Source organism: Lactuca virosa, chromosome 7 (assembly GCF_052849685.1).
Source record: "Lactuca virosa cultivar CGN04683 chromosome 7, Lactuca_virosa_CGN04683_v6, whole genome shotgun sequence".
Classification (NCBI taxonomy): domain Eukaryota; kingdom Viridiplantae; phylum Streptophyta; class Magnoliopsida; order Asterales; family Asteraceae; genus Lactuca; species Lactuca virosa.
The window spans coordinates 68,867,362-68,895,241 of NC_136432.1; the positions used below are offsets into that span (position 1 = coordinate 68,867,362).

Sequence of the window (27,880 nt, forward strand, 5' to 3'; positions counted from 1 at the left end):
TCATAGTACTCTGAAATCAACATAGGAATCTTCGTAGAAGATCCTAACAGATGAGAAAATGAAGTCATCATGTTCATGTTAAAATTCGCCATTAACGTACGGATGAGATTTTTCAGAAAAACTTGAAGAAATTTTTAATTGGATGTATGAGTTGATCAGAAACTCAAAATTGATTACTCGATTACACAATTCAAACGCAGAATCAAATCAAAAATGTAGATCAGAGATGATTTTCAGAATCTAACAGTGCCGAAACTTTTGAGACAAAATCATGACTCAAAAACTAGAGATTTAATTAAAATCTGATCTTCACAGTATTGATTCCTGCTATGATACCAATTGTAGAAGTGTTTAATCGAGTATAAGAATCAAATCAGAGTAAAACGATGTAATATGAACACACGAAGTAAATAATATCTGGTTCAGCTCATATTACTTTCAATGAACACGAGTACAAAATGATAATAAAAATGGAAAAACTCTACTATCAACTCTATGTTCAGCTCCTATTTATAGGAGGCTGAAAGTACAAAAATACTAAGGCTTGACATTACGCTTCGTTAAAATATGCCTTAGCAAATACATAGAAAACATATGAAATGGACAAATACACAGACTTCGACATATTACAAGACATTTCGACTCTACACAGTGAACTCGAAGCTTGGAGCAAATAACACGTCTTGATAAGTCCCCAAAGGGGACTTACCTATTTTTTGAGTCTAGAAATCACTTTCTAAATGGAGTTATGAACAATTTTGTTATTTTTCCTCAATTTTTGGGTTTTGTTTTTGGGTTTGTATTTGGCCCATGGACTTTTAGGGTTCCGTTTTAATTTCTGCTTCTTATTTAATTGTTTTTGATGTTATTTGGATGGTCGATCATCAATTTTATGAGCTTTCATTTTCTCCCAATATTTGGTGCATATTAACCCATATTTTGAAGCCAATCACACGGTATTCGTAGAATCAACGCGATTTTGAAGAGATTGACCTGGTTATTCTTTTAGAATCAACAGGTTCACTCTTGTTTATTTCTGTTTGTTTAGTACGCTGCATCAATGTGCCACCTTGAAGCTAGATGTGCCATGATTAAGGAAGATGTCCCACTTTGGGCACAAGGTGGGTCACCTTGGTAGAAGGTACACCACTCTAGTGTGAAATGAAGTACTCCGGAGTATTTATGTGTTTTTGATGCGTCGCTGAACCATGGATGCACAACTAATGATCATGATGCATGTTGAGAGAAAAACATTGAGGAACACTTGAACAAACGTTAGTACAAGATAATAAGTTCCAAAATAAGTTAATCTCAATGATCTTGTTAGCTCAACAATAATAAGTTAGAAATGTTAGATTATGGAAATATAAGTGACAACAAGTTATATCAAGTAGACACCAAGTTGATTCATAACAAGGATTGCATGCAAAGTTAATAAATGTGATCAACTTAAAGTGAAGAGGAACTTGAATATCATTTAAGATAGAATAGAGATGAATGATCTTTGTATTTCGATAATAGTTTACAAAGATCATGAAAGTGTTCTTGTTACATGAAATAGGATCCTCTATTTCTAGAGTCTCGAAAAGTTACATTTCAAATAAACAAATAATATCATACTGAATTCAGTGACCATGCAAGGTTCACTGGAGAAAGCTAAGAAAACATGCTAAGTCAGTAAAGTAACTTGAAAGTCTTCATTCATCATTCATCCATGCGGTAGTAGTTGCAGTTGCGGATCACAAAATGTTTTCTCCAACTTCAGTAGTCAACTTCTTCTATGGTATCACCAACACGTCAGGCTGTGGTTCCTTTAGCTAAAGAGGGTCACTTTTTGTATCAACAATTTCCCCCAAAGTGACCTATTAGCTATCTTCTTCATTTTTGCAACTTGAGGAACCGAATAAGAATCCACCAAAATTTTCTAACTTCGAACAACCATTGGATTCTTCTTGAGATTTCAAACTTGACTTTATCCGTAGTATGCTTTGATCTTTGGACTGAAGCCAATGTGGTGTCTAGTTGCTTCTTGGTGAGTCGATGGATTGCGTCCACAGGAATGAAATATTTGGGACCATCTTGAGCCCTTTTGTAAACAACTCTTAGCTCTGGGTAGTTTGTTTCTCCAAGTGACATCTCTTGGAATCCGTTAATGAATGTTGGTATAGGCTCGAATTCAGGGAAATCAAATTTCTTGGCAAGAACTGGATGAATTTATGCATCAATCTTTCCAAAATCGCATATCAATGCATTGAGGAAGTCACAAGCTCTTTCATAAGCAACTTTCATCTTTGAATGCTTTTCAGCCTTGAACTGGAATACCCGATCTATTAAGAATATTTCCTCAGGATTCATATTCACAAAGTCTGCTTGGGTTCGGACATATTCAACTCCTCTTCTAGTCAGAGTGTATTGAAAGAACTCATCCTTCATGAATTTTATCACTTTGTAATTTTTAACTCCACCTGGTCTATCATTTGACCAGATTTTCTTGAACTCGGAACCGTGGTTGGCATGGAAGAGGTTTAGACACTCAAATTCCATTGGAAGTATCTTTTCATCTGGAAGACTTGAATGAAAAGATTGAAAGACAGGAAAGAACATGGAGTTTGGGGAGATAGGAATGTCCCAGTAGCCGTCTGATGGAGGTTCAACATAAGTAAGGATTGGCCTGTAATCATCATCCAATAGCCTGCGGGTAGGGTTTACCCAAGAGTTGACAAAGGATTCATCCATCATCGTATCGAACCCATGAGCTCTCTAAATATGTTCTCCAAACTTTGTTGCCCTCCAGTCACGTTTTCTTTGAGTCGCGGCCGGAGAATCATTGGAGTGTTCAGATGACATTTCAGGTACCAAGTCTTTTAAATGCAGGGGAGTTTGTTGTGTGGAGAGAAGTGGATTTTTGTGGAGACTTTTTCGGTGAAGACCGTGGAGTTGGTGGTTTGTTGTGTTGTTCGGTAGGAGGAAGTTGAACTTATGGAGGAGTTTGATGTTGATGAACCAAAGGAGTCTTAGACTGTGAAGGATCTTGTTCTTGATCTCTTCTTGGTTTTCTTTCACTTCCCCCTTTTGAGGAAGCAACCTCCTGTTGAAGAGTAGTTGATAAATCTCTTTTTTAAGGTAGAGAATTTCATCAACACTCGCATTTGCAGTGAGTGATCGCCGTAACCCATTGATTGTTTTTTGTAGAACCAAAAGTCCTGATTCATATGCGGTGTGGGTCTCTTCAACAAGTTGCTTGCAATGACTTGCTTGTTTTCAAGAGTTTGATTGAAGTCAATCTTCAGTTCAGTTACCACCTGGATGAGTTTTTCAGCGGCTGAGATGAACTCCTTGTCATCTGCGGTTCTTCTATTATCAAGTTCTCTTATACCCATTTGAACTCTCAGAATCATCTACTCTGCGGACAATCTCTCCCCAGTTTCCAATTGTTCAACTCGTTCAAGGAGTAACTGCGGGGTTACAAATTCAGTGTTCTGCGGTTGATTGGTAGAGACTGCATCTATGATTTGATCGATTTTGTTTTGCAGACTAATGAATTCTTTTCTAGGCACTGATATCTTTTTCTTCTTCTTTTCTTTGGTTTGGAGGTGGAGTGTTGAGATCCACTCGATTCTTCGTCATCTAGCACCATTATGAAGTCATCTGAGGGAAGGGGCTGTTGAACATCCTCAAAATTGTCGTCATCCATACCGAACATAGCAGTTGAGCTTATTTCAATTGTGGTTCCATCTTCGTTCGAATCGTGATCTTCTTCATTTAGAGGGGGCTTTGAAGGACCAGAAACATCCTCCATAATGTGAACTTGTTGAACCATGTCTTCCATTACAGTCATCCATTGCTGGATTGCCAAGATATCATGAACTGTTTTGGCGTTGGTGATGGAATCAGCCCAATATTTTGCCACAGTCTGAATGGCTTCCTCTTTCTGTTGTTGTTGTTGTTGTTGTTGCACTTGTTGAGCTTTTCGTGATTGCACTGCCCTCTTGAATGCCTCAAATTTTCTAATTCCCGACTCGGTACTTGGACGGTATCGAGTCCAAGAATCATCAGATGTGTAGCCGTCAAATCCTTGTCTCACTGAGGTGTCCCTCGGGTTCGTGGTTCCTTGCACATTTGTGCTCCCCATGCCTAGACCACATGATCGTAATTTCGATGGAATAGGATGTCCTGAGCTTCCTTGGTCTCCTTGACCTAAAGTCAAGTATGGCCTCGGCTCAGTTCTGGCAAAGGATAAGAAAGAAGTGCCCTGCAGTGCAACTGGTGTATCGAGTGATTGTGTGACACGAAACAAGATGGATTTCAATTCCTCGCGATCAAATACGTGCAACCTTGATGCCCTGGAGAACTTAGGGTGACTCGTCACAATTGGATCCACTTGGGATCCAACTGGGGGTATGTCTCCATTGTGAGATGAAACAGATACACTCTCTCTATTTGAGTGGTGAGTTTGGGTTTTAGAGGGTGAGTCTGCAGTGACTCGAATGACTACCGGAGTCTGTTGAGAGACTTTGGTATGTGTCGTGGTTCGCATAAGGTCATGAACGGGGGTTAACTCGAGTTTCTTTCTCCTAAAAACATATCTTGATACCGAAGGCTTCGTGTGACTGTCATCAATGACATTCACCGGAGGGTCAAAAGCCTTGGAAGGAGATTGATGAACTGCAGCAGAAGATTCTGCGGTCTTGGCTTTTCGTTTCTGAGAGGGAACAACTCCCTTTTTCACAACGTTCTTGGGAGTTTTCCTTTGGAAAACAAGAGATTTGACTCTTTTGGGTTTCAATTGAGTATCTTGGTATGCAAGAGTGATATGGGGCAATATCACTCGTAGCCATGATATGGTCAGCCACCTCTACTGTAATGAGTCCAATGAACTCTAAGATATACATGGGAATGTTAGGAATAGGACCAAAAATGGTTTGATCCTTGGAAGCAGTGTACCTTTTTAGATCGCAGGCTGAGAATAGATTGGTGTCATTGCCCATACTCAGCTTGGCCTCCTTGTGAAGATCGAAAATGCAAAGTGACCAAAATCGAGCAAAAGTAAGCTCTGTCACACCCTCTTTCGGAGTATCTTTGGGGATGTATTGTAGGAAATCATCCCAAAATATTTGGCCAGAATTGACTGCATTGCTAGTGTAAATACTCTAGATGATCTCCAGGAGCTTGATTCCCATGTTATCAGTACCACCAGTCCTTCCTGAGAGACACCTAATGACGAAATGGCACACGAATTGCCAGACAGCTGGTAATTGGTTCTTTTTGAATTCACCAACACCTCTGAGATTCTTTTGGTACCCCATTTGATAAAGGGTAGAGAACACATCGTTTGTGCTAGGGGAGTAAAACTTCATTGTTGGAAGAACTCTGAGATTGATTGCATTGAGAAACTTTTCTTTCGATAACACCACCACAGAATCACCTACAAGATTAAGATGAACTTCTTGCAGATTGTGGCTAGGACGAAACGACGAAAACGTACATTTGAACGACACAGACAAAGGAACAATCTATGTGAATGAATCAAAAGCATGAAACAATGGATGAGATGGGAGAAACTTGATCATTAGCTTGATAGCTTCATTGTACGACGGATGATCTACAAAGATTTCTCTAAAATTCCTTGCAGGAATTAATGGTGTTTGTAGTACCATGATCACACGCCGACTGAACGTGGGGTGAGGGTGGTTTATCCGTTGTGAAAAATAGGGAAGTGGAAACGGAATAGACTTTAAATGGCTGTGTGACATGACTGGTTAAGGAAAAAGATTTCGTTTATGGAAATATGATTCATTTATTTTTTATCCGAAAATGGAACCTGACTGAGGAAAGTCATTTTGAAAAGGATTTAAATATTATGTGCGACAAAATGAATTTTTGAAGAATGTTTTCATTAAAGTCCATTAAGTAGCACACAATATCATTTAAGGTGTTTATGAAGTTATGACTGCAGGTTCATTCAATGCAACTGCGGTAGAATGCAAAGTGACTGCGGTAGCAGTAGCTGGAAACAAACTTGATCATGAAGGTTAGAAATAAAATAAATAAAAGACCCAAAGAATATATTGATGACATGCGATTTTAGTAAACATGATATACTGAAAAGAATATGAAGAATATATTATTCTAAAACCACAGTGAAGAAACTGCTTCAAGAGTTTTTTATTTTTGAAAAGAAAAGAAGCAGTTCCTTCACCCTTGGAGACCTGAAGTGGTATGCGATACTTATTAATTCAAAAAGAATTGCGGGCCTGGGTTCATCATTCCTAGCATCTCCAAAAATCCATTTAGCTTTGTAACATCGAGTGCCTTAGTAAAAACATCAGATATTTTTTCGTGAGTGGGCACAAAAATGAGTTTGATGTTACCTTTGAGGATGTGGTCTTTGATGAAGTGGTACCGTAGTTCAATGTGCTTCGTCTTCAAGTGATGAATATGATTATGAGAAATCGCTATTACACTCTTTGGATCACAATAAATGGGCACCCACGGCATCCTGTAACCGTAGTCCATAAGTCGAGTCTTCATCCAAGGACTTGGGAACAACAGTTGGCTGCAGCAACATATTCTGCCTCTGTGGTAGAAAAAGAAACACAGTTGCATCCACCCAAAGTGCTTTTACGATCTAATCTGCACCCAGCATGATCTGCATCTGTGAACGCTTGAAGACTGAAGTCATTGCCCGCAGGGTACCAAAGGTCCATTACTTTACTTCCCTTTAAATATCTGAGAATTTTCGTGACTGCGGTTAAGTGAGATACTTTACGGTCAGCTTGGTACTGAGTACACAAACTCATTGCAAATACAATATCCGGTCGGCTGGCAGTGAGGTACATCAACGATGCTAGCATTCATCAATAGGTTTTATGGTCAACTGACTCTCCGGTAGGGTCAGCTGAGATCTTATACCCAAAGGCCATCAGGACCTTAGCTGAGGAGCAATTGTCCATCGAAAATTTCTTCAACAACTCAGTGGTATACTTTTATTGATGAATATATATCCCTTGAGGAACCTGTTTAACCTGAAGTCCTAAAAAGAAGTTGATCTCTATTCATGCTCATTTGAAACTTGCTTGTCATGAGCTTTGCAAAATCATTCACCATACCCTGATCTGTTGAGCCGAAAATGATATCATCCACATATATTTAAACAAGCAGCAAGTGATTATCATTTGCTCCTCTAAATAACGTGGGATCAATCACACCTCTTTTGTATCCTGAGGTGACAAGAAACTCAGAGAGAGTTTCATACCACACTCTAGGTGCCTGCTTAAGACCGTATACTGCTTTCTCCAGCTTGTAGCAGTGATTTGGAAGTTCTAGACTTTCAAAGCCTAGAGGTTGTTATAGGTAAACTTCCTCTTTCAGTTCTCCATTCAGAAAGGCACTTTTCACATCCATTTGATGAACTTTGATGTTTTTGTGTGTAGGTAAACTTCCTCTAAGAAAATGTGTATTGCTTCCATTCTTGCTACAGGGGCATATGTTTCATCGTAGTCAACGCCCTCAAGTTGACTATACCCCTGGCGACTAATCGAGCTTTGTTCCTTACCACCGCACCGGATTCATCTAGCTTGTTCTTATACACCCATCTTGTATCGACGATTGTGTGACCTTTTGGATCCGGTACCAATTTCCAAACTTTATTTCTTTTAAATGCTGGGAGTTCCTCTTGCATTGCAATGATCGAATCGGGCTCCATAAGTGCTTCTTTTGTGGTTTTGTGCTCGACCGAAGACATAAATGTTGCATAGTGACAATGGTTAGTTAAATCACTAGAGGATCGAGTTTGGATACCTGAGGATGGGTTGTCGATGATTTGACCCGGAGGGTGATCTCTCATCCAAACATGTAGTCGGGATTGTTGATCGTCTGCGACTATGGTTAAGGGAATGTCCTCTGTGCCTGAGGACTCTGCGCTAGGAGAAGGTAGTTCCCTCTCGATTTGAGAACAACCGAAAGATGAGTCTTGGTTTGTTGAAATGGGGTTTGCGGTAGGTAAAGGAAGTTTCCCCTGAGTTGATGACGAGAGTTCCCCCTGAACCGTGGATGGTTCCCTCTGGACAAGTGACATTGGTTCCTCCTGAATTTAATAGTGATGAACAATCCTCGAGTCACTTCGAGTATCAATGTTTTCAATTTCTTCTTCAAAGTCTTCAGAGACGGTTGATTGAGTGGTCGGTATGCGGTTGGGCACTGGAGCGTTGTCCTCAAGTACTGGAACCTCCGCGGTTATTACTTTCAAAGGAACTGGTATTTCCCCCTCAACCAAAGAGGTGGAAGTATTGAATGATGCTCCTTCAGACAAGATATGTCCATATACTATTGCATGTTGTTGTTGTGCTACCGGAGACACCAAGATTTCTGAAAGGTGAGTTGTCTCTGCGGGATCGAAGAGATCATCATAGTTCACTTCAACTATGTTCAAAGTACCCGAGGATATGAGGATATCACTTTCCATAATGTAATTTGTATAGGTGGATGGGGTAGAGCTACAGACGTAATAGTCATCAAACTTAACATCAAAACTTTCGACCACTAGTCTGGTGTGCCGTACATGAACCCTGTAAGCAAACTCGTTGGTAAAATAACCCTGAAAGATGCCTTCATCAGACTTCGGTGCAAATTTGTTAAGATGATGTTTGTTGTTGATCACAAAACATCTACAGCCAAAAATATTAAAGAAGCGGACATTGGGTTTGCTGTTGTTGAGACCTTCATACGGAGTCTTGTTGAGGCGTTTGCAAATAATGCTTCTATTTTGAACAAAGCATGCAGTCGCCACTACTTCTACCTGGAAGTAAAGAGGAAGGTTGGCGAAGTTCAACATTGATCTAGCTGCTTCGACCAATGTGCGATTTCTTCGCTCTACTACTCCATTTTGTTGTGGTATGTAGGGTGTCGAGAAGTTGTAATTGATGCCCTTTGAAACCAAAAAGCTATTTAAGAGTTGATTAGTGAATTCAGTCCCGTTGTCACTTCTTATCCTTCTGACCAGTAGCTTGATTTGGAGCTATTTTTCCTTGATGAAGTTGATCAAGATCTGCGATGTGTCTGATTTGAGTCTCACGAAGAAGACCCAAGTAAAGTAAGTAAATTCGTCTACTATGACCAGAATGTATTTCTTGTGATGAACGCTGGCTATGGTGGATGGTCTGCAAAGATCAATGTGAAGTAGCTCTAATGGTTCAACGATTTAAGAATCAACAATCAGAGGATGACTACCCTTTGTTTGTTTTCCACACTCACAGGCTAGGTATAACGTATCATTGTTGTACTTCAAGATTGGTAGTCCACGGACTAACTCTTCGGTGACTAGGTTGTTGATGTATCTGAAGTTGAGGCGAGAAAGTTTGCAGTGCCACAACCAACTCACTTCAGACACTGCCTTTGACAGAAAACACAAGTGCAGTTTGCCAATGATCAAGGCGACATCCAAAGGGTACATTGTCCCTTCAGCATTGGATTTGATCAAGCATGTGTTTCTATCATTTGTCATTATGTAGTGATATTCACTATCAAATTCAACTCGATGATTAGCTTTACATAGTTGGCCTACATTGATCAAGTTATGCTTAAGACCCTCTACGTAAGCAACTCTTTGAATTGAGAAGCTCCCCGTAGTTAATACTCCATAACCCCTAATTATTCCATTTGCATTGTTTCCAAAAGTGACATGTCCACCACTGCTGATTGGCCTGAAATCTTGAAGGTATTCTAACCTTCCCATCATGTGCAAGGAGTAGGCACTATCGATTAACCATTCTTCTTCTCGTGACTCCTTGCACATTGCCTACAAATCAGAGCGTTAGTTTGGGCACCCAAACAAATTTGGAGCCCAGGGTTACATGAGAAATTTTCTTAATGGATGCATGCACATGAGACTTAGAAACATATTGCTTTTCAGAATTTGAACCTAGTCCAGGGTGTTTCATAACTTTTGGGGTTTTACGAGATTTGATTGGACGTGATGTTTATAGTGGGTAAAATCCAAAGGAGAGATTTTTCTCGTTTATCCAGACATCGTATTTTGTCAACGGTCCGGAAGCTGTGGTTGAGGTCTTGTGACCGGTCATTGGGCGATATTGGGTTGCAGTGCCCTTGGGACTTGAAAAAGTTTTGTCACGTGAACTAGTCTTAGGTTTTGACCTGATTACTAACTGATGTGATTTTGAAGTTCAGGAGTTGGTAAAATACCCTTCCACTTTGGATTAAAAGATTTTGAAATTTTGAAATGACATGACTTTCTTTTGAAATTTTGCAGGAATATTTGAATTAAAAGATTTTGACACTGATTGATCCTTTTGAAATGATCCATCAATTACAAAGTTTTTGAAAAGTTTTTTGCAGTGACTGGTTTTTCGAAGTTCTTTTTGTTTGAAGATTTGACTGTATTTTTGAAAATTTTGTTCTTGTAATCATCTTCCTTCTTTTCACGTCGAGATCTGATCTCCTTTTGTAAAGCCATTTTTGCTTGAACTTTTGGTGAGACTACATCAGTGACATTCAACTGAGGTTTTTGGAATTTTGATGTAAAATTAGAGGACTTGACTCATCATAATTAGACATTTCATGACTTTGAGAACATTGTCCAAATTCAAAATTATTGATTGACAGTTCATGCAAGAAAGGCTGAAGAGTGGTTGTGCAGTGGACTGGGGTCTGCGGTATAGAAGATTGGACTACCGCAGAGTAAGTCAGGGATGACTTTTGAATGGGACAAGTTTTGGACGACAAGAATGAATAGTCAGTTTCGAATTTAGGTTCTTCCATGACAATTTCTTCATCAACATCTAAGATTGATTGAGAACCAGGACATATTGTGCCAATGGTGGGTATGAATTCATTTGCATTACTCGAGGATTCAGGAAGAATTTCCTCAATGACACAATTGTTGTTGAATTCACGAAGTCTACCGAAGTGACATTGGATGTCTTCGGGATACGTTTTTTGTTGATTGGAAATTGAAAAGGTTTATATGGTGGGACATAGGGACGTTCAACATTGAATCGGGGAGAAGAGGTCTCATCGGTTGAGTACCCACTGGACCATCCCCAATTATATGTATTGTCTATGGTCCCATTGTTAACAATATTCTCAATCACTTCACTTTCATTAAAGAGTTTTCCAATTAAAAGATTCAAACGTACAATCTCCTTTCGGGCTAAATCCCATTGATTTAAAGCAATATCTAACTGAGTTTGACTTAACATCCTAGCATCTTTGTCTAACAATAAGTCCTTTTCTAGCATGTCAACCTTAAGCCTTTTGTCTTTTAGTCTTCCTCTCACATGGTACATCTCTTGGGAAGCTATGTTCTTTTCATCTAAGGCTTTGTTGTAGTCTGAAAGGACGGAAACACAGATGTCATTAAGTCTTTCTAAATAAGGTTCACAATCATGCATGCTGTAATTATTAGAATAGATCATAATTTTTACCTGCTCGACGATGCTGAGAGTGCCATCTTTTGCCATGTAACAGTATTTCTTTTGCAAATTCGTCGATCCATCCTCTTCGGTGGTTGCCACCATCCAAATCTTCCATTTCTTCTTGTAGTTGTCAATTTCTTCATCTTCATCACCTGAGGACCATACTTGATGATCCCCTTTCACTTGAGCAATGTAAGCTCTTGCCTTTTCTTTTTCCTCCATTTCTTGGGACATTCTAAGGTATAATGCCTTATCCTTTACCAAATTTGCTTTACAGTCTTTGGCAAAGTGGTTTTCCTTATTACACTTATGGAAAATAACGACTCCGTCTTTGTCTTTAGTAGTGGTACCAGAGTCTGAAGGTTTGTTGTTCTGCGATGGCTTCTTTGAAGAATTGTTCTGCGATTGTGAAGGATGATGAGGGTTTCTGGGATATTGTGGTTGGATATTCTGCGGGTTGAAGTTGCAATTGAAGGGTGGTTTGGTGAATTGTTGGTTTTTATGAAATGATGGTGGTGAAAGCCTGTTAAAATGTTGGCTGACTAAGTCAATAGCATTTTGAAATTCTTCTTCATCATCTAGTTCGGCATCAGCTTCATATAACTGCGATGGATTATCATATGAGTGTTGGTATGATGACTCTACGGTATATGGGTACTGAGGAGCTTTGAACTGCAGGGTTTGAGCCATCAAAGCAAGTAGTCCTCCTAGATCTGCACAATCCTTTAACACGGTTGATTCTTGTGCTTAAAGTTCACCATACAGTTTGAACAGTGAGCGAGTGTGGATCTTTCTGTCTCCTTGGACTATCATTTTTTCCGTGGTCCAGTGTCTACCCAAACTATTCATAAATTTAAGATTTGTCTCGTGATTGCTTCGAACTGTACCAACATTTGATAGCTTTGTGATTATGACGTTGAACCTTTTGAACAAATATTCAAGTCCTTCACCAGGGAGAGCTTAAATTGTTAAACTCATTGAGTGCAGTGGTGTGTTTCTTGTCTTTAGCTTGTTCAAACCCTTGATAAAGATTTTTGAACACATCTCAGATCTTCTTGCAGACTTGCAGTTGATGATGATGTCAAAATTATTTGGAGCAACACCACATGAGATTTCATAAAATGTCATGGCATCTTTCTCCATTTTGTCGAGATCATCATTTATTGGTCAATTCATAGCTGCCTAAGCTCCACCAAGTCGTGTCTGAGCACCATTTGCTTGAACAAGAGTGAGAACAGGGACATGGGGTCCTTCTTCCACAGATCTCCATACATCTCTATCGAGCCTCATAAGATACATTTCCATTCTTTGAGACCAATGGTGGTATTCACTTGCAACAAGTATTGGAGCTCTATTCGAGCCTCCAAGACTGTTGGAAACATTCAATGATAAAGCTTGTGCCATATTTCCTTTTTTTATTTTTTAAGAATGAGCTTCAGTGGTATAGAAGGCTTTCTAAATTTAGAGTTTTGTGTAAAAAGCAACCACTATGGCTCTGATACCAATTATTAAGAGAAAAACTTTGAGGAACAATTGAACAAACGTTAGTACAAGATAATAAGTTGCGGAATAAGTTAATCTCAATGATCTTGTTAGCTCAACAATAATAAGTTAGAAATGTTAGATTGCGGAAATATAAAGGAAATATAAATGACAGGAAGTTATATTAAGTAGACACCGACTTGATTCATAACAAGGATTTCATGCAAACACAAGTTAATAAACGTGATCAACTTAAAGTGAAGAGGAACTCAGAATATCAGTTAAGATAGAATAGAGATGAATGATCTTTGTATTTCGATAATAGTTTAGAAAGATCGTGAAAGTGTTGTTGTTACATGAAGTGCGATCCTCTATTTATAAAGTCCCTAAAAGTTACATCTAAAATAAACAAATAATATCCTACTAGCTTCAGTGACCATGCAAAGATCACTGGACAAAGCTAAGCAAACATGCCAAGTCAGTAAAGTAACTTGAAATCTTCATTCATCATTCATCTTTGCGGTAGTAGTTGCGGTTGTAGTTCACAAAAGGTTTTCTCCAACTTCGGTAGTCAACTTATTCTACGGTATCACCAACACGTCATGATGCGGTTCGTTTAGCTAAAGAGGGTCACTTTTTGTATCAACAATGCACCACTTCTAAATCATTAGGTAGCTTGATGCGCTACACCTGTTCCTGGTGGCCATATGTGTTCCAGATGAGCCATGGTATCCCTTGATGAGCCATGTTCACTATGAAGTCCTCTATGATGCTCAAGATTGTTCAAGGTTTCTTAGATGTTGTAAATTCTCAATGATTACTACTTGATGTGCCACCATGACGGTTGATGGTCCATGGTGATCTTGATGTGCCACTCTTGCATCATGATGAGCCACTATGGATCATGATGCTCCATCATGTGTATTGTTGATGCTCACGCAATGTAATTCAAGGATGAATGTTCCAGAAGCAGATACATGGCGGTTTGTGATTGGTTGACACCATTCATGGGCTTATGGGGCAAAGGGCTTGGCTCATTAAGGTTTTATGTTTGATCACTTCAATATAAATAGGGATGTCTGCTAGTCATTTGAAGTTTCTTTCATATCCTTAGTGATTACGATCAATCTCTGTTGAGTTGTGCTTGTAATCTCTGTTTGAGAACTCTATGAATAATGAGTACTCCCTTCATGCCCATGGATGTAGGTCCACTTGACCGAATCGCGTAAATATTGTGTCCTTGTGTGCTTTTGGTTTCATGTGTTATCCGCATTACTTCCTAATAAGGGTCATCAGAACTTGGAAAGTAGCATCAGATTTGTTCTTGGTCTTGACAAGTAGCGTCTTCTTTCCCTAACAAATGGTATCAGAGCTACGGTTGGTATTCTATTGATTGAAGATGGCATCTCACAAATTCGATTTGGAGAAGTTCAATGGTTCGAATTATTTAACTTTATGGAAGGTGAAGATCAAGGCTCTTATAGTTCAACAATGATGTTTAGAGGCACTAGAAAGAGAAGAAAAACTACCAAAGAACATGGCGGTTGAAAGGAAGGTGGATATTCTGGCAAGAGGGCATAACGCCATTCTATTGATTTTGACAGATGAAGTTATTTTGGTTAAATATCGATCAAGTGTAATTCAACCAATTTGTATGAGAGGTTGTGGTGTTAGTACAATTTGAGTATAGAATAATGATCAAAGTGAGAAAGCTGAGTTACAAGGAAAGCCCTTGATCCTTACAGGATCTCCGATAAAAAACTTTGGGAGGTGATAATGATCACCTGCTTGATGTGTTTTGTTGATTTATATCTAATATTACAAAGATGATGAAGGTAATACAAGTACAAGTGTAATGGTAGAGCTAATTGTGTGTGTTCTGTGCGTTTTACAGGTGTTATTTGTAGTCTAAGCTAAACAACAAGAAGTCTGAGATTTTCGGGATCCTCCTTGAACAAGTAATTGCATGTTGTTTGACTTGGTATCCCCGGGTCTTAAGCTTAGTTGAATTGACTCTCTGATGAGAATGAGTCTTGTGTTGACTAATGTTGCACATGTGAGAAAAATAAAGAAGAATATAGTCATTATAAGTGTTAGGAAATACTAGTGGTAATAATCAGGACTCTGGGATATGTTTAAGGATCCTGAGACCTCAGAGATACTAAGGATCCTAAATATGATTTAAGGATCCTGACCCTAACAATTGCCCCCAAATTATGCATTTGAAATATAAACGTTAGTTCGTAAATATTTAGAGGTATAATTTTAAAGTAAAAAATGAAGTAAAAAGTTTTAAGTGATAAGGTAATTTAAATTTAAACGGATAGGTATCTAGTCGTTGGAATAGGTCGAATCACCCTTCCACCTTTTTTTATTCTTGTATAAATACAGTATGTAGCCTTTCAATTTCATCTTACTCTTTAGCTCTTTTTCTGGAAGTCCACCGAATATCGTCGAAGGTACTAATTTTGTTTCTATTTCCTAGTTTTCTTTTTTTTTAATGGTCAAAAAAGGAGCTCGCTCTCGTGAAAACATCATAGCTATAATTGATGATGATTTCATAGATCAGAAACTCATTTTCTATAAGGAAACTTGTACCTTCGATGACGATAGTATTGAAGAATTGAGTTCGGATGAAACATTTCCCTCTGACACTGTTTTCAAACCTTTTGATGTTAGGATCCAACATGATTTTATTTCTCTTGTTTGGGTTTTGTATTCTTGGGGACCCTTTTACCTTAGGCCTTACTTATCCCTTTTCTGGAATCATCTCTAACTTTTTCGAAATTACTAAGATTTCATACATCCAAGTCATGCCAGCAGTTTAGAGGATCCTTTATTGGGTTGATAATCTGAACCGCTCCATGGTTCTCAACATTGGTCTAAACGAATTAGCTTATGTTTACAACCTTTCGACCTTTGGGAAGTCTTGTTTCTTGTTGAATGTCAAAACCGATGGATCACCTCTTGTATTGAAATCTAAGCATAACAATGGTGCTTGGAAATGAAGATACTTTTTCATGAAATGTGACTCGATTCCTGGTAGAAATATTTTCCCTCAATCCTGGGTTAAGGTTAGGGTTTCTTAACTTTATATTGAGGACCCCAATATTCACACATCTTATTTTGTAAGATTTTTTTTAGCTTTCAAGTTTGACGAGTTAATTCCCCCTGCTGAACACACCGAAGATAGGATCAAGAACTTCCTTTCTCTTCCCGAGATTAACAGGAAATTCAATCTTGATCCTTCCAATCATCAATAAATATCAACCGCTATCATCACTATGGCTACTGATAAGGATCCTTGAGTACGTTCATCTCGCGTCTTGAGAAATTTTAAAGATTTCTTTGGTTTTCCCATGATCGAAAGCCACAGGCGCCGGTGCTCATTTCTCCCTTCCTAACCTAGATACGGCCGTGTCAAGTGGCCAGTTTCTTGTGAAGAAAGAAAAGATTAGCTCTTCTATTGCCTATCGATCTGACTATGAAGACTCCAGGATCCCAGGAGAGGAAAACTTTCGAAGCTACGCACATGAGCATGGAAATTCTTGGAGCTGAGGATGCACTCCTGAAGCTGGTTTCCTTTTCTCAAGTTGTAAATGTTAGTGTTACTCTGGTTCCTTATTCTTTTCCTTTCACTCTTTCTGATGTCACTTTTTTCCAGGTCTTTTGATCTTGTCTCCATAGACATGAGGATCTGGGCTAAAAAGGTTAAACAAGCTTTAAGGGAGTAAGAGAAAGTGTGGAAGGCAACCAACGAGGATCTACTGAAATAAGTGGAACTTTTGAGAAAAAAGAAGTCTTGAAAAGAGGGTGAGCACAATGTAGAGATGGCAGAGGTGATCGCTGAAGTGAACGCTAGTGCTGTCATGGCTATTTGGGAAGACAAGATCAAATTAGATGAAGATGTGGCCAACGCAGGATCCTAGAATCTGGTTGGGTGGCGTATAGCCCTTTCCAAATTAAAGGGTGAACTTGTCAACACCAGTGAGGATCCTAAAGGGCAGCAGGAAAAGGCGAATGAGGAGGAGAAAACCACAGGCAATGATGACCAAGTCACGGTGTTGGCGTGTTAGACTAAAACATTTAACATGATTTTGTACAAAATAATTTTTATTTTTCATGGAATTAATGTGAAACTTCTTCTTTTATCTATGGTATTTTATACTCCTATGTTTGCATGGTTAACTTGTGTAGTTGCAGCAATAGGATTTCTAGGGATCCTTGTGTAATCAAGATCCTAGAAAGTTTACATCTTATAAGAACTCTGAACTAATAGAAAATAGTTTGTCATCAAATTGAGATCTTACGATAGTTAAGTTCTTTTTTAGATAATAAACCTTCAAACATTACGTAGAAAATATGATTTTAAAGGATAGATATAACCTGGTGCTCCTTGGGATTCACAATCCCTTAAATTAGGCGTACTCTATGACATTATGTATGGAAGGATCCTTACTTTATGGATACATCATGAAAGATCCTTGTTGAGCTTTTATTTAGCGAAACGAGGAGGATCCCCCTTTAAGAATCAACTATAATCCCAACTTCAAATGCAACCGGGGAGGATCCCTGTTTATAACATAATAATGCTACAAGCCTCAGATGTTTCCTGGGAAAAATCCCATCTTTTGAAAACACAATTATGTTCAGCAAACTTCTGGGGAGAATCACAACTTAAGATAACACGTTAGTGTTAGGAAATAACTGGGTAAAATCCCAATTTAGGATAACACGTTAGTGTTATAAACTTTAGCAAATTATTGGGGAAAATCCTAACTCAAGATAACACATTAGTGATATAAACCTTAGGAAAACACTGGTGAAGATCCTAACTTAGGATTACAAGTAAGTGTTATCAACCATATGTTTAAACGTCAGGATCTTGACATATGTTCAGAAATAAGAGGGTTGCTAAGTCACTGAATCGTGAAATGATCCCCTTATTCACATCACATAATAAGATTTTGTGTGTCAAAGTGAGGTGTAGAAGCCTTAACTCATATGAAAGACGTAATTAACTCTTTCAACCTTAGAGGGGATTAAGTACCCTTAATCGTAGGAGAGATGATCAGTCTCTCTTCGTAGTTACTTGGATAATCGCATATTGCAATCGTTAAGATCACATAATTATGTATCTATTGGGATCCCTGAGTGTTAGGATCCTCGGATGTCAAGATCCTATAATTTCATAATCAATGAATATTAGGATCCTTGTGTGTCAGGATCCTTGAGTGTTAGGACCCTTGTGTGTTAGGATCCTTGATTTCCTACACACAACAAATGTTAGGTTGGGATGGGCGTTAGCTTGGCTAACGGCCCTCCGATGCTTAAGTTAGTAATGGTTTTCAGAAGAATAAAAAGAGTTAGATAGAAGTAGAGGTAGGAGAGTGTACCTTGAGTTTGTTTGAAAGTGATCGATACAACTTAGAAGAAGCATGATTTTAGATGGATGGCTTTCCAGGATCTTGGCAAGATGTTACCCTCAAGGGTAGCTAGCCAATATGCCCCATTTCCTACTTTTGAATCAATGAGATACGATCCTTCCCATTTAGGTGCCAATTTGATTGCACTGGGATCCTTGGCACTTTGTTGATGTGCAGCGATGCGGATCTTAGCAAGATCCTCGAGTTCATGGATAGTGTCAAGATCCTAGGATAGGATCCTATCGTTGTTCTCTTGATCCTGTAGTTGATATCTTGCTGTTGGGATTGCTACTTCAATAGGGATCACGGCTTCCGCCCCAAACACCAAGGAATATGGATTTTGGCCAGTGGCCGTTTTTGAAGTGGTCATATTTGTCCACAGGACAAAATGAAGTTCATCTTCCCATCTCCTCATCTTTTCATCTAACCTCTTCTTTAAATTGCTGACTATGATCTTATTGCTAGATTCAGCATGTCCATTAGCTTGAGGGTGAACAGGAGTGGACATTATCATTTTAATCCCCCAACTTGTTCAAATGTCTCTAGTCCTTTTGCTTATGAACGTGGATCTATTATCGCATATGATCTCAGCAGGGATCCCGAACCTGGTTATTTTTTGTTTGATAAACGAGACTACTTCCTTGTCCCGTACTTGAACAAAGGATTCAGCCTCTATCTATTTCTAGAAGTAGTCTGTCATGACTAACATGAACACCTTTCCAACAGGAGCTTTTGGTAGCTTGCCAACTATATCTATTCCCCATTTCATGAATGGCTAAGGGGAAATTATAGGATGCAACGGTTATGTTGGTTGATGAAGGATGTTGTTATGTCTTTGACAAGCATCACAACTTTGGGTATGCAAGAAAGCATCCTTTTTCATTATTGGCCAGTAATATCCGGTCCTTAATGCTTTGGGACATAAGGATCTGCCACAAGTGTGGTTTCCATAATCTCCTTCGTGTATATCTTTTAGGACTTCTATAGCCTCGTGATCTTCTAGGCATCTAAGGTATGGGCTACCATGGATTTCCTGTATAGTCTTCCTTGGATCATCACAAATCGTGAGACCCTGATCTTGAATGCTCTGTCACTTTTCTCTTCTCTTGGGATTGTGCTATTTTTGAGATATTCCACTATGGGTTGGATCCAAGATTTGGAGTATTGTGGAGGATCCTGAATATTGAGATCCTGATGAGTAGGATCCTAGCGAAGTGTTTGAGGGTCAGGATCCTCAATTACTACAATGTTGGTTGTTTGCTCATGGTTATTGAGATCATCTGGTTTGTTGGAGGGATATTCTATCGCTATGATCAATATATGGGTTATAGGGATCCTGAATTCTAGTGGTGTCATAAGGGAAGATCCTAGGTTGGCTAGTGCGTCTTCCTCAACATTTTCTTCTCTGGGAATCTGGCTTAGGCTGAAAGTTTCAAATTCGGAGGCCAACTTTTTGAGTATTTGGAGGTATAGTATTAGTCTTTCTCCTTTAACTGCATAGCATCCATTAAAATGATTAGTTAATAATAAGGAGTCAACGAATACCTAAAGATCCTTGATTTAAAGATCCTTGGCTAGCTGTAATCCCATAATAAATGCTTCGTATTTAGCTTCGTTGTTCGTTGCATCGAATTCACAGCAAATTACCAATGCAAGTACTAGCTTTCAAGTACTAGCTTTCAAGATGGGAATACATGGTCTCCAAATCCAAGATACTTTTACTTACATAGTAGATGGGATGTTGGTCCCCATTAAGATCCTTAACTAAAATGGCACTTATAGCATTAGAGGATATTGTGAGGTATAGGAGGAGTGGTTCCCCATCTAGTGGTTTTACTAGAAAGGGTGCAAAACTTAAATAATTTTTAAGTTCCTGAAAAGCATCTTCATGCTCTTTAGTCCACTCAAACCTTTTGTTCTTCTGCAAGATATCATAGAAAGGCTTGCACCTTTCTGATGATCTTAAGATGAACCTGTTAAGTGCTGCTACTCTTCCTATTAGTCTTTGAATATCCTTTGTCTAGGATGGGTATCTTAAATCAATGATGGCTTTTATTTGCTCCAGACTTGCTTTTATTCATCTTTTGGTCACCATGTATCCAAGGAACTTGCCTAATCTCATTCCAAAGTGGCATTTGGAAGGGTTCAACTTCATGTTGTATTCTTCTAGTATGTTGAAGGAGCCTTCAAGATCCGTGAGGTGATCCTCAACTTTCTTTAATTTTACCACCATGTCATCGATGTATACTTCCATGGTGTCCCCTAGTTTATCCTTGAACAACCGGTTAACTAACCTTCGGTACATTACACCTGCATTTTTAAGACCAAAGGGCATGACAGTATAGCAGTATATACCTATTGGGGTTATGAATGTGGTATCCGTTTGGTCAGAGGGTTCCATTTGGATTTATTGGAACCCCACTGATGCATCCATAAACGTTAGCAGTTCGCCTTGGGGAGCATCAATTATGTTTGTGAAGAAGAAGGATGGGTCTCATCGTATGTGTATCGACTACCGGGAGTTGAATAAGGAAACATTGAAGAAGCGTTATCCACTCCCGAGGATCGATGATCTTTTCGACCAGCTTCAGGGTGCATCTTGGTTCTCTAACATTGATTTGCGATCAGGTTATCATCAGATGTACGTTAGGGATGAGGATGTGCAGAAGACAGATTTTCGGACTCGATATGGTCATTATTAGTTCGTGGTGATGCCTTTTGGGCTCACCAATGCTCCAGTCGCATTCATGGATCTCATGAACCGTGTATGCAGACCGATTAAGAATCGGTCTGTGATTGTATTCATCGATGATATCTTGGTTTATTCCAATACTCAGGAGCAACACGAGGAGCACTTGAGAGAGGTGCTGGAGACATTGAGGAGGGAGAGACATTTCGCAAAGTTCTCCAAGTGTGAGTTTTGGTTGCTTGAGGTGCAGTTTCTGGGGAACCTTGTCAATTAGAAGGGTATTTTGTTCAATTCGGCCAAGGTCGAGGCCATGATGCAGTGGGAGGTTCCGAGGTCTCCATCTGATATTCAAAGTTTTCTTGGTTTGGCTGGTTATTATCGGAGATTCATCCAACAATTATGCAAGATAGTTGTTCCTTTGCCCCGACTGACCAAGAAGACGGTTACATTTCGCTGGGGGCCTGAGCAGTAGGCAGCTTTCAAGACTCTAAAATAATGGTTGTGTGACGCACCGATTCTGACCTTGCAGATGGTGTTGATGATTTCGTGGTTTATTGTGATGCTTCGATCACATGTTTGGGGGCAATGTTGATGCAGAGGGGGTGCGTGATCGCTTACTCTTCAAGACAGTTGAAGCCTTATGAGGAGAATTATCCGACGCATGATTAGGAGTTGGGGGTCGTTGTTTTCTCCCTCAGATTTGGTGGATTACCTTTATGGGGTTCGTTGTACTATTTACATGGATTACAAGAGCTTGAGGTATTTGATGGACCAGCCGAATATGAATATGAGGCAGTGTCGATGGTTGGACGTGGTGAAGGATTATGATTGCGATATCCTTTATCACTCGGGAAAGGCCAATGTGGTGGCCGATGCTCTCAGCCGCAAGGAAGTCGCGGGTCCGATTAGAGACATACGTTTGAGGATTACCGTGATTACTCCATTGTTGGATTGGATTCGTGAGGCACAGGTGGAGGCTATGAAGGAAGAGCACCGGAAGAGCGAGCGGATTGTGGGTCAAGTGGCTTCCTTCGATTATGATAACCGTGGATTGTTAACTTTGCATCGGCGAGTTTGGGTTCCGAATTGGGGCGGTGTGCATTAGATTCTGATGGAGGAGGCTCACAAGTCGAGATTCTCCATTCATATCGGGGCGACGAAGATGTATAGGGATCTTTGATCTGATTATTGGTGGCCCTGTATGAAGCGGGATGTGGCTTGGTACGTGGAGCGGTGCTTGACTTGCAAGAAAGTCAAGGTCGAACATCAGCGTCCTCATGGCAAGATGCAATTGTTGGAGATTCCCGTATGGAAATGGGAAGACATCACGATGGATTTTATCACGAAGCTTCCCAGGACCATGGGTCATCATGGATCGTTTGACCAAGAGCGCACATTTCATTCTGGTTAAGGAGAGCATTTCTGCAAAGAAATTAGCCGAGGTTTATACCAAAGAACGGGTGGCATGTCATGGGGTGCCAGTATTAGTGGTTTCCGACAGGGACTTCCGATTTACTTCCAGGTTTTGGAAGAGGTTTCATGACAAGTTGGGCACTCGTCTCCATTTCCGTACATCATTCCATCCGCAGACCAATGGTCAGAGTGAGCGGACTATTCGGACTCTTGAGGATATGCTCCGTGTGTGCGTGTTGGACTTTGGAGGGAGTTGGGATACATATCTTCCGTTAGTGGAACTTTCATATAACAACGGTTATCACGCCAAAATTGATCGACCTCCTTTTGATATGCTCTATAGGAGGAAATGTAGGACCCTGATTTGTTGGGGTGAGGTCAGTCTGCGGGTTATAGGGAGTACTGAGGTGGTACTCAAGACCACTGAGCTGATTCAACAGGTTCGAAGCAGGCTCCAGATAGCTCAGAGTCGGTAAAAGAGTTATGCTGACAGGCGCCAGTCAGACTTAGAGTTCCAGGTGGGATATATCGTTCTCCGGAAGGTGTCACCTTGGAAAGGTGTCATCTGGTTCAGGAAGTGGGGCAAGCTGGGCCCCAGGTATATTGGTCCTTTCAGGATTTTGGCTCGGTGGGGAGGGTCTTATCGTTTGGATCTTCCAGAGGAGCTCAATCGGATTCATAACACGTTCCACGTCTCTAAGCTGTAGAAGTGTTTAGTGGATGATTCCGCAGTAATGTCATTGGAGGATATTCAGGTGGATGACCACCTGAATTATATTGAAAGACCGGTGGTGATTTTGGATCGGAAGACGAAAACCTTGAGGAACAAGGTTGTCGAGTTGGTGAAGGTGCAATGGCAGCACCGCAAGGGTTCAGAGTGGACTTGAGAGCCCGGGGATGAGATGAGAGAGCACTATCCGAAGTTGGTCGGGGCAGCGGACTTCGAGGACGAAGTCTTATTCAAGTGGGGGAGAAATGTAACACTTGGAATCCTTGTATCTTCATTATTTCCCCTTGTGTATTGATAAATTGCATTTTAGTACTTGTATTGTACGTTGGGCGCACCACATGGTATGCTTGGCGTACAAGCTGCGAAGTGAGTATGCGGGGCGTACCACATGGTATGCTTAGCATACTCATGCGAGGCTTGGACGGGGTTCCGGACACGTACGCGGGTCGTACGTGTGCTTTAATGAAAACCCTAATTTTGGGGTTGGACACTATATAATCATCTTTATGGCTCATCAAACCCTCATTTCTCAGCCTCCACTGTCCTTATAGCCTCATGCACGAAACCCTAAGCCTCTCCTTTGTGTTTTGAGCTCATTATGTCGATTTTGGTGTGTTTTGGTCCATATTCAAGGAGTGGAAGCTTGGTGCAAGTTGGGGGATTAAGGAAGAGCTTGTGGATCTTCATTATCTGCTTTATTTCCAGCTTGTTTGAGGTAAAAAGGTATGAAATTGTTCATTAATGGCTTATATATATATATATATATATATATATATATATATATATATATATATATATATATATATAAGTTTTGGTCCCTTTTTGGCTCAATGAATGACATCTAGTGGTTTGGTACCACTCCAAGAGCTATGAGTTGCCACTCTTAGTGTTTCCGAGGTTCAAGATTCATAAAGTTGACACCTTTAGGGTTTAGAATCGCACATGCATGAGATTGTGTCCATTCGGTGAAAGTATAATGCTATACCTTGAAGTTGGTTTCTTTTGGGGCATGCAAAGTCACCAAGTCAGTGACTTTATGGTTCTAGACACTTATTTGGACTCAGATCTGTAGTTTGGACTTCTATACTTAAGCATTAAGAGCTTAATGTAGAGTTTGGCTTAATGGGTGAGTACGATTGGCGTACAAGCCTATACGCACAGCGTACAAGACAAATAGCGTGTACGCTTAGCGTATAGCTGAGTACGCCCCGCATACTTAGTCAGATGGGTTGTGCACTTTGGGCTTCGATTTTGGGATTCCTTTTGCGCTTGAGTGTGTGAGTTCTTATTGGGCCTTCAAAGTGTAAGTGTTTTGGACTAGGAAAAGATTTTGGGCTTTAGGGTAAGGCCCACGCAAAGGTTTGGGCCCAATTTGGAAAATTGAGCCATATATGGGCCTTGGTTGATTATTTGGTTTTGGGCCTTTTAGATTGTGAGTTTGGGCCATATATGAGCCTTGGTTGATTATTTGGTTTTGGGCCTTTTAGATTGTGAGTTTGGGCCTTAGTCTTGGACCAAGCTAGGTGAGGGTTAAAATGGTCTCTTTACCCAAAGTATGGATTGTTGGATATCGTTTGGGACCCATGTGTTAATTGGGTGTTATTTAGGTATTGATAGCTTGGGCATTCGTCGGACCAGCAACCAGGGATTTTCAGTGAGATTCAGCAGTCAAGGTGAGTTTCCTCATTGGTTTTAGCTGGTCTAAGGCACCAATGCCGACCCTTATTGTTTATATTAGAATGCTAGGAGTCTGTGTGACCCTTGAACGTGTTATGTGTTGCTATGTATACCGGGCGGGGCTCGATGCCGGGCGAGGCACGATAACTAAAATGTATGCTACTGTCTTATGATCATTGTATGTGTTAGCATGACTATGTGATATATATTGCATGTGTATAGTGGGCGAGGCTCGATGTCAGGTGGGGCCTAAGAATAAAATATTTGTATACCGATCGGGGCTCGATGTTGGGTAGGTCCGGATGTAGGGGGCAGTATGTGATTTATTAAGCCTTGTGCTTACAGTTTTCGGTTTATGTTTCAGGTACTTCTAGTTCCAAGGGGAAGAGCTCGGGATGACTGTATCGCACACACCACATGGGTTCTGCTTTTGAGATGTTACTCAGATTGATATGATGTTTGATACACTTATTTTCATTTTGTTTGTATGGATAATGTTTTTGGAATACTGTTTTATCTAAATTAAAAATGAAATTTTTTGATCATATTTTTGGGACGTTTCAGAAACACAATGGGGTTGATTTTCCATATGAACACACTTGGGATATTTTAAAGAATGTACTATATTTTTAAATTATTTAATTTGTTATTTGTATGTTTAATAAGGTTATGGTATTTGTAAATTATGTTTTTTATCTTTGTAATGTGTAATAAATATATTAGGACAATAATAATTTTCATTAGTCACTCCAAATGGATGACAAATGTAACTAAATGTGATTACATAGGCATTAAAACGACCATCAATGGGTCTGATATTTCCCATTCAGATGGAGGGAGAAGAGGGTGAACATTTTGTGTTTGGTAGGTAGTTCGAAAAACATCAGCCCGATAATATATTTGAACCATATCAGCTATGATGTTTGAATAACGAGATGCTGCAATAGCATGACTACACAGTATACTTAGATTGCGCCATTTCCCACATGAACATCTATGGTGGTTCAGATCTACAACATAAGATGTTTTAAAATAAAATACTCGATAAATGTTAGACGGGAACAGAGTCTCGGGTGGGATCTTTGTTGCTTGCCACCGAACACACTTTTGCATCCTCTTGCGAAACATCATCTCTGCATACGGGGTGAGTATGCTAGTCAACCTCCCAAAAAAGTAAATATTATCATTTATAGTTATTGTACAAGTAAAAAATAATTCAATATTTTACGATATTTTACCTCCCATGAAACTGCATTCAACAAAAGTATGTGGAATGTAGTCACAAATTGCTTCAATAAGCGTTATTATTAGTACATTGTGTTGATTGATCGATAACACCAATAGAAATTTTGGAATATCAATATTGATTACATTCCAACGGATGTTAGGGAAATAGGTTCTTACCCATTTCACATGACATATGTTAGCAAGCACCCCACATGCATCATGGGTTAGCCGATGGAATGTATGTTAAAACCGGACATAGCATATAATATGCATGCAGTGAAGAACAAATTACCTAATTGTCTGTTTCCACCAATTATTATTCGCAAATACATCAACACACTCTTATAACAATACACATGATAAGAATAAGGGAATATCTAATCTATATAAGAACTAATGACATCTTCCATATTGATTATGAACAATACTTCTTTACGCTCACCGACAGCTTCCTACAACCTCATCAAGAACCAGCTACAAGAGTCCACATTGTTTGTCATGCCCAAAGCAAATGCTATAGGTAGGGTTTGGTTATTCTTTTCCATATCAACTGTTATGAACATTTTGTTTAGGTAGTCCCGTATTAAAAAACACTACCTATGAAGATGATAGATAGGAAGCAACCTTTAAATGCACGAAGCTATATTTTTTTCAAAACAAACAAACTAATTAATTTTAGGTCTATAAAAATTATAAATTTTAAAGAAACAATAAAAATATGAAAACAATAAATTTTATCACACATCCAATAGCCACAAAACAGACTTGGAAACAATCCATCACATCAGTTTTGATGTTCGTTTAAGAATGAAGGTTGGTCCGCTTAAGGTTGTGTAGGTAAACTGGCAGGTTGTTAAAGCTTTCTTCGTGCTCAGTCTCTGAGAACTCGTCTTGAAGAGGTAATACGATATTATTATGTAACATCCATAAAAATCGTGCCAAATTTAAACTTTTAAATTATCCCAAAACCATTGATTATTACAAAAGTTGTTTTCAAAATAGTTTAATGTCAAAGCATACCAGAATCAAATCATAAACAACAGGAGGTGTACGATCATGCCTTCTCCTTCCCGCGATCAGCAGAAGTACCTGAAACAAAATCAACATCTGTAAGACCGAAGCTTAGTGAGTTTCCCCCAAAATACCCATACAAACAACGGTACACATATAATCACAAACAGCATACTATGGGTCCAATCAACTATCGGGTTGGAATACCCCAGTCCCTCAAACATCGGGTTGGAATGCCACTCATACTATAGGTCCAGTCATCCTCGGGATGGAATACCCCAGGCCCACAACCACCGGGTTGGAATGCCCTCATACTACGAGTCCAATCATCCTCGAGATGGAATACTCACGGCCCACAACCATCGGGTTGGAATGCCCAGGTCTGTTGGCTCTCGCACAAAGCAGAGGAGCCTCAACCACCAATCAACATGTGCACATATATCAGATAATCACATAACAGTCTATAGACATACAAACCGATCTAACTGATCATACTAGCATGATATCATCCTAACTACCAGGATACTGATCTACAGATCATAACAACATAATACCATCCTCTCTACCAAGATGTTAATCTAACAGCTCATACTAGCATAACATATCAGACTCACAATCAAAAAGGGCCGACATTGGTGCCTTAGACCCTTAAGCATAGTGAGGAAAACTCACCTCACAACTGTCGGACTGAAATAATAAGCTCAAACTCTCACCGCCACTAACTCCACCACCTATTGTTACCATAAGACCATTTCCATAAATTTCCAAATTACCAAAATAACCCCAGAGGTCA

The 27,880-nt window shown here is 39.6% G+C and overlaps 1 protein-coding gene across 1 annotated transcript; it reads right to left on the minus strand.

Moving 5' to 3' along the window:
- Positions 1-9,199: 9,199 nt before the first annotated feature.
- On the minus strand, positions 9,200-9,793 carry LOC145126750 (uncharacterized). Its single transcript, XM_079062055.1, has one exon. The coding sequence runs from the start codon at positions 9,791-9,793 to the stop codon at positions 9,200-9,202; it is 594 nt and encodes a 197-aa protein (XP_078918181.1).
- Between the last annotated feature and the right edge of the window lie 18,087 nt (positions 9,794-27,880).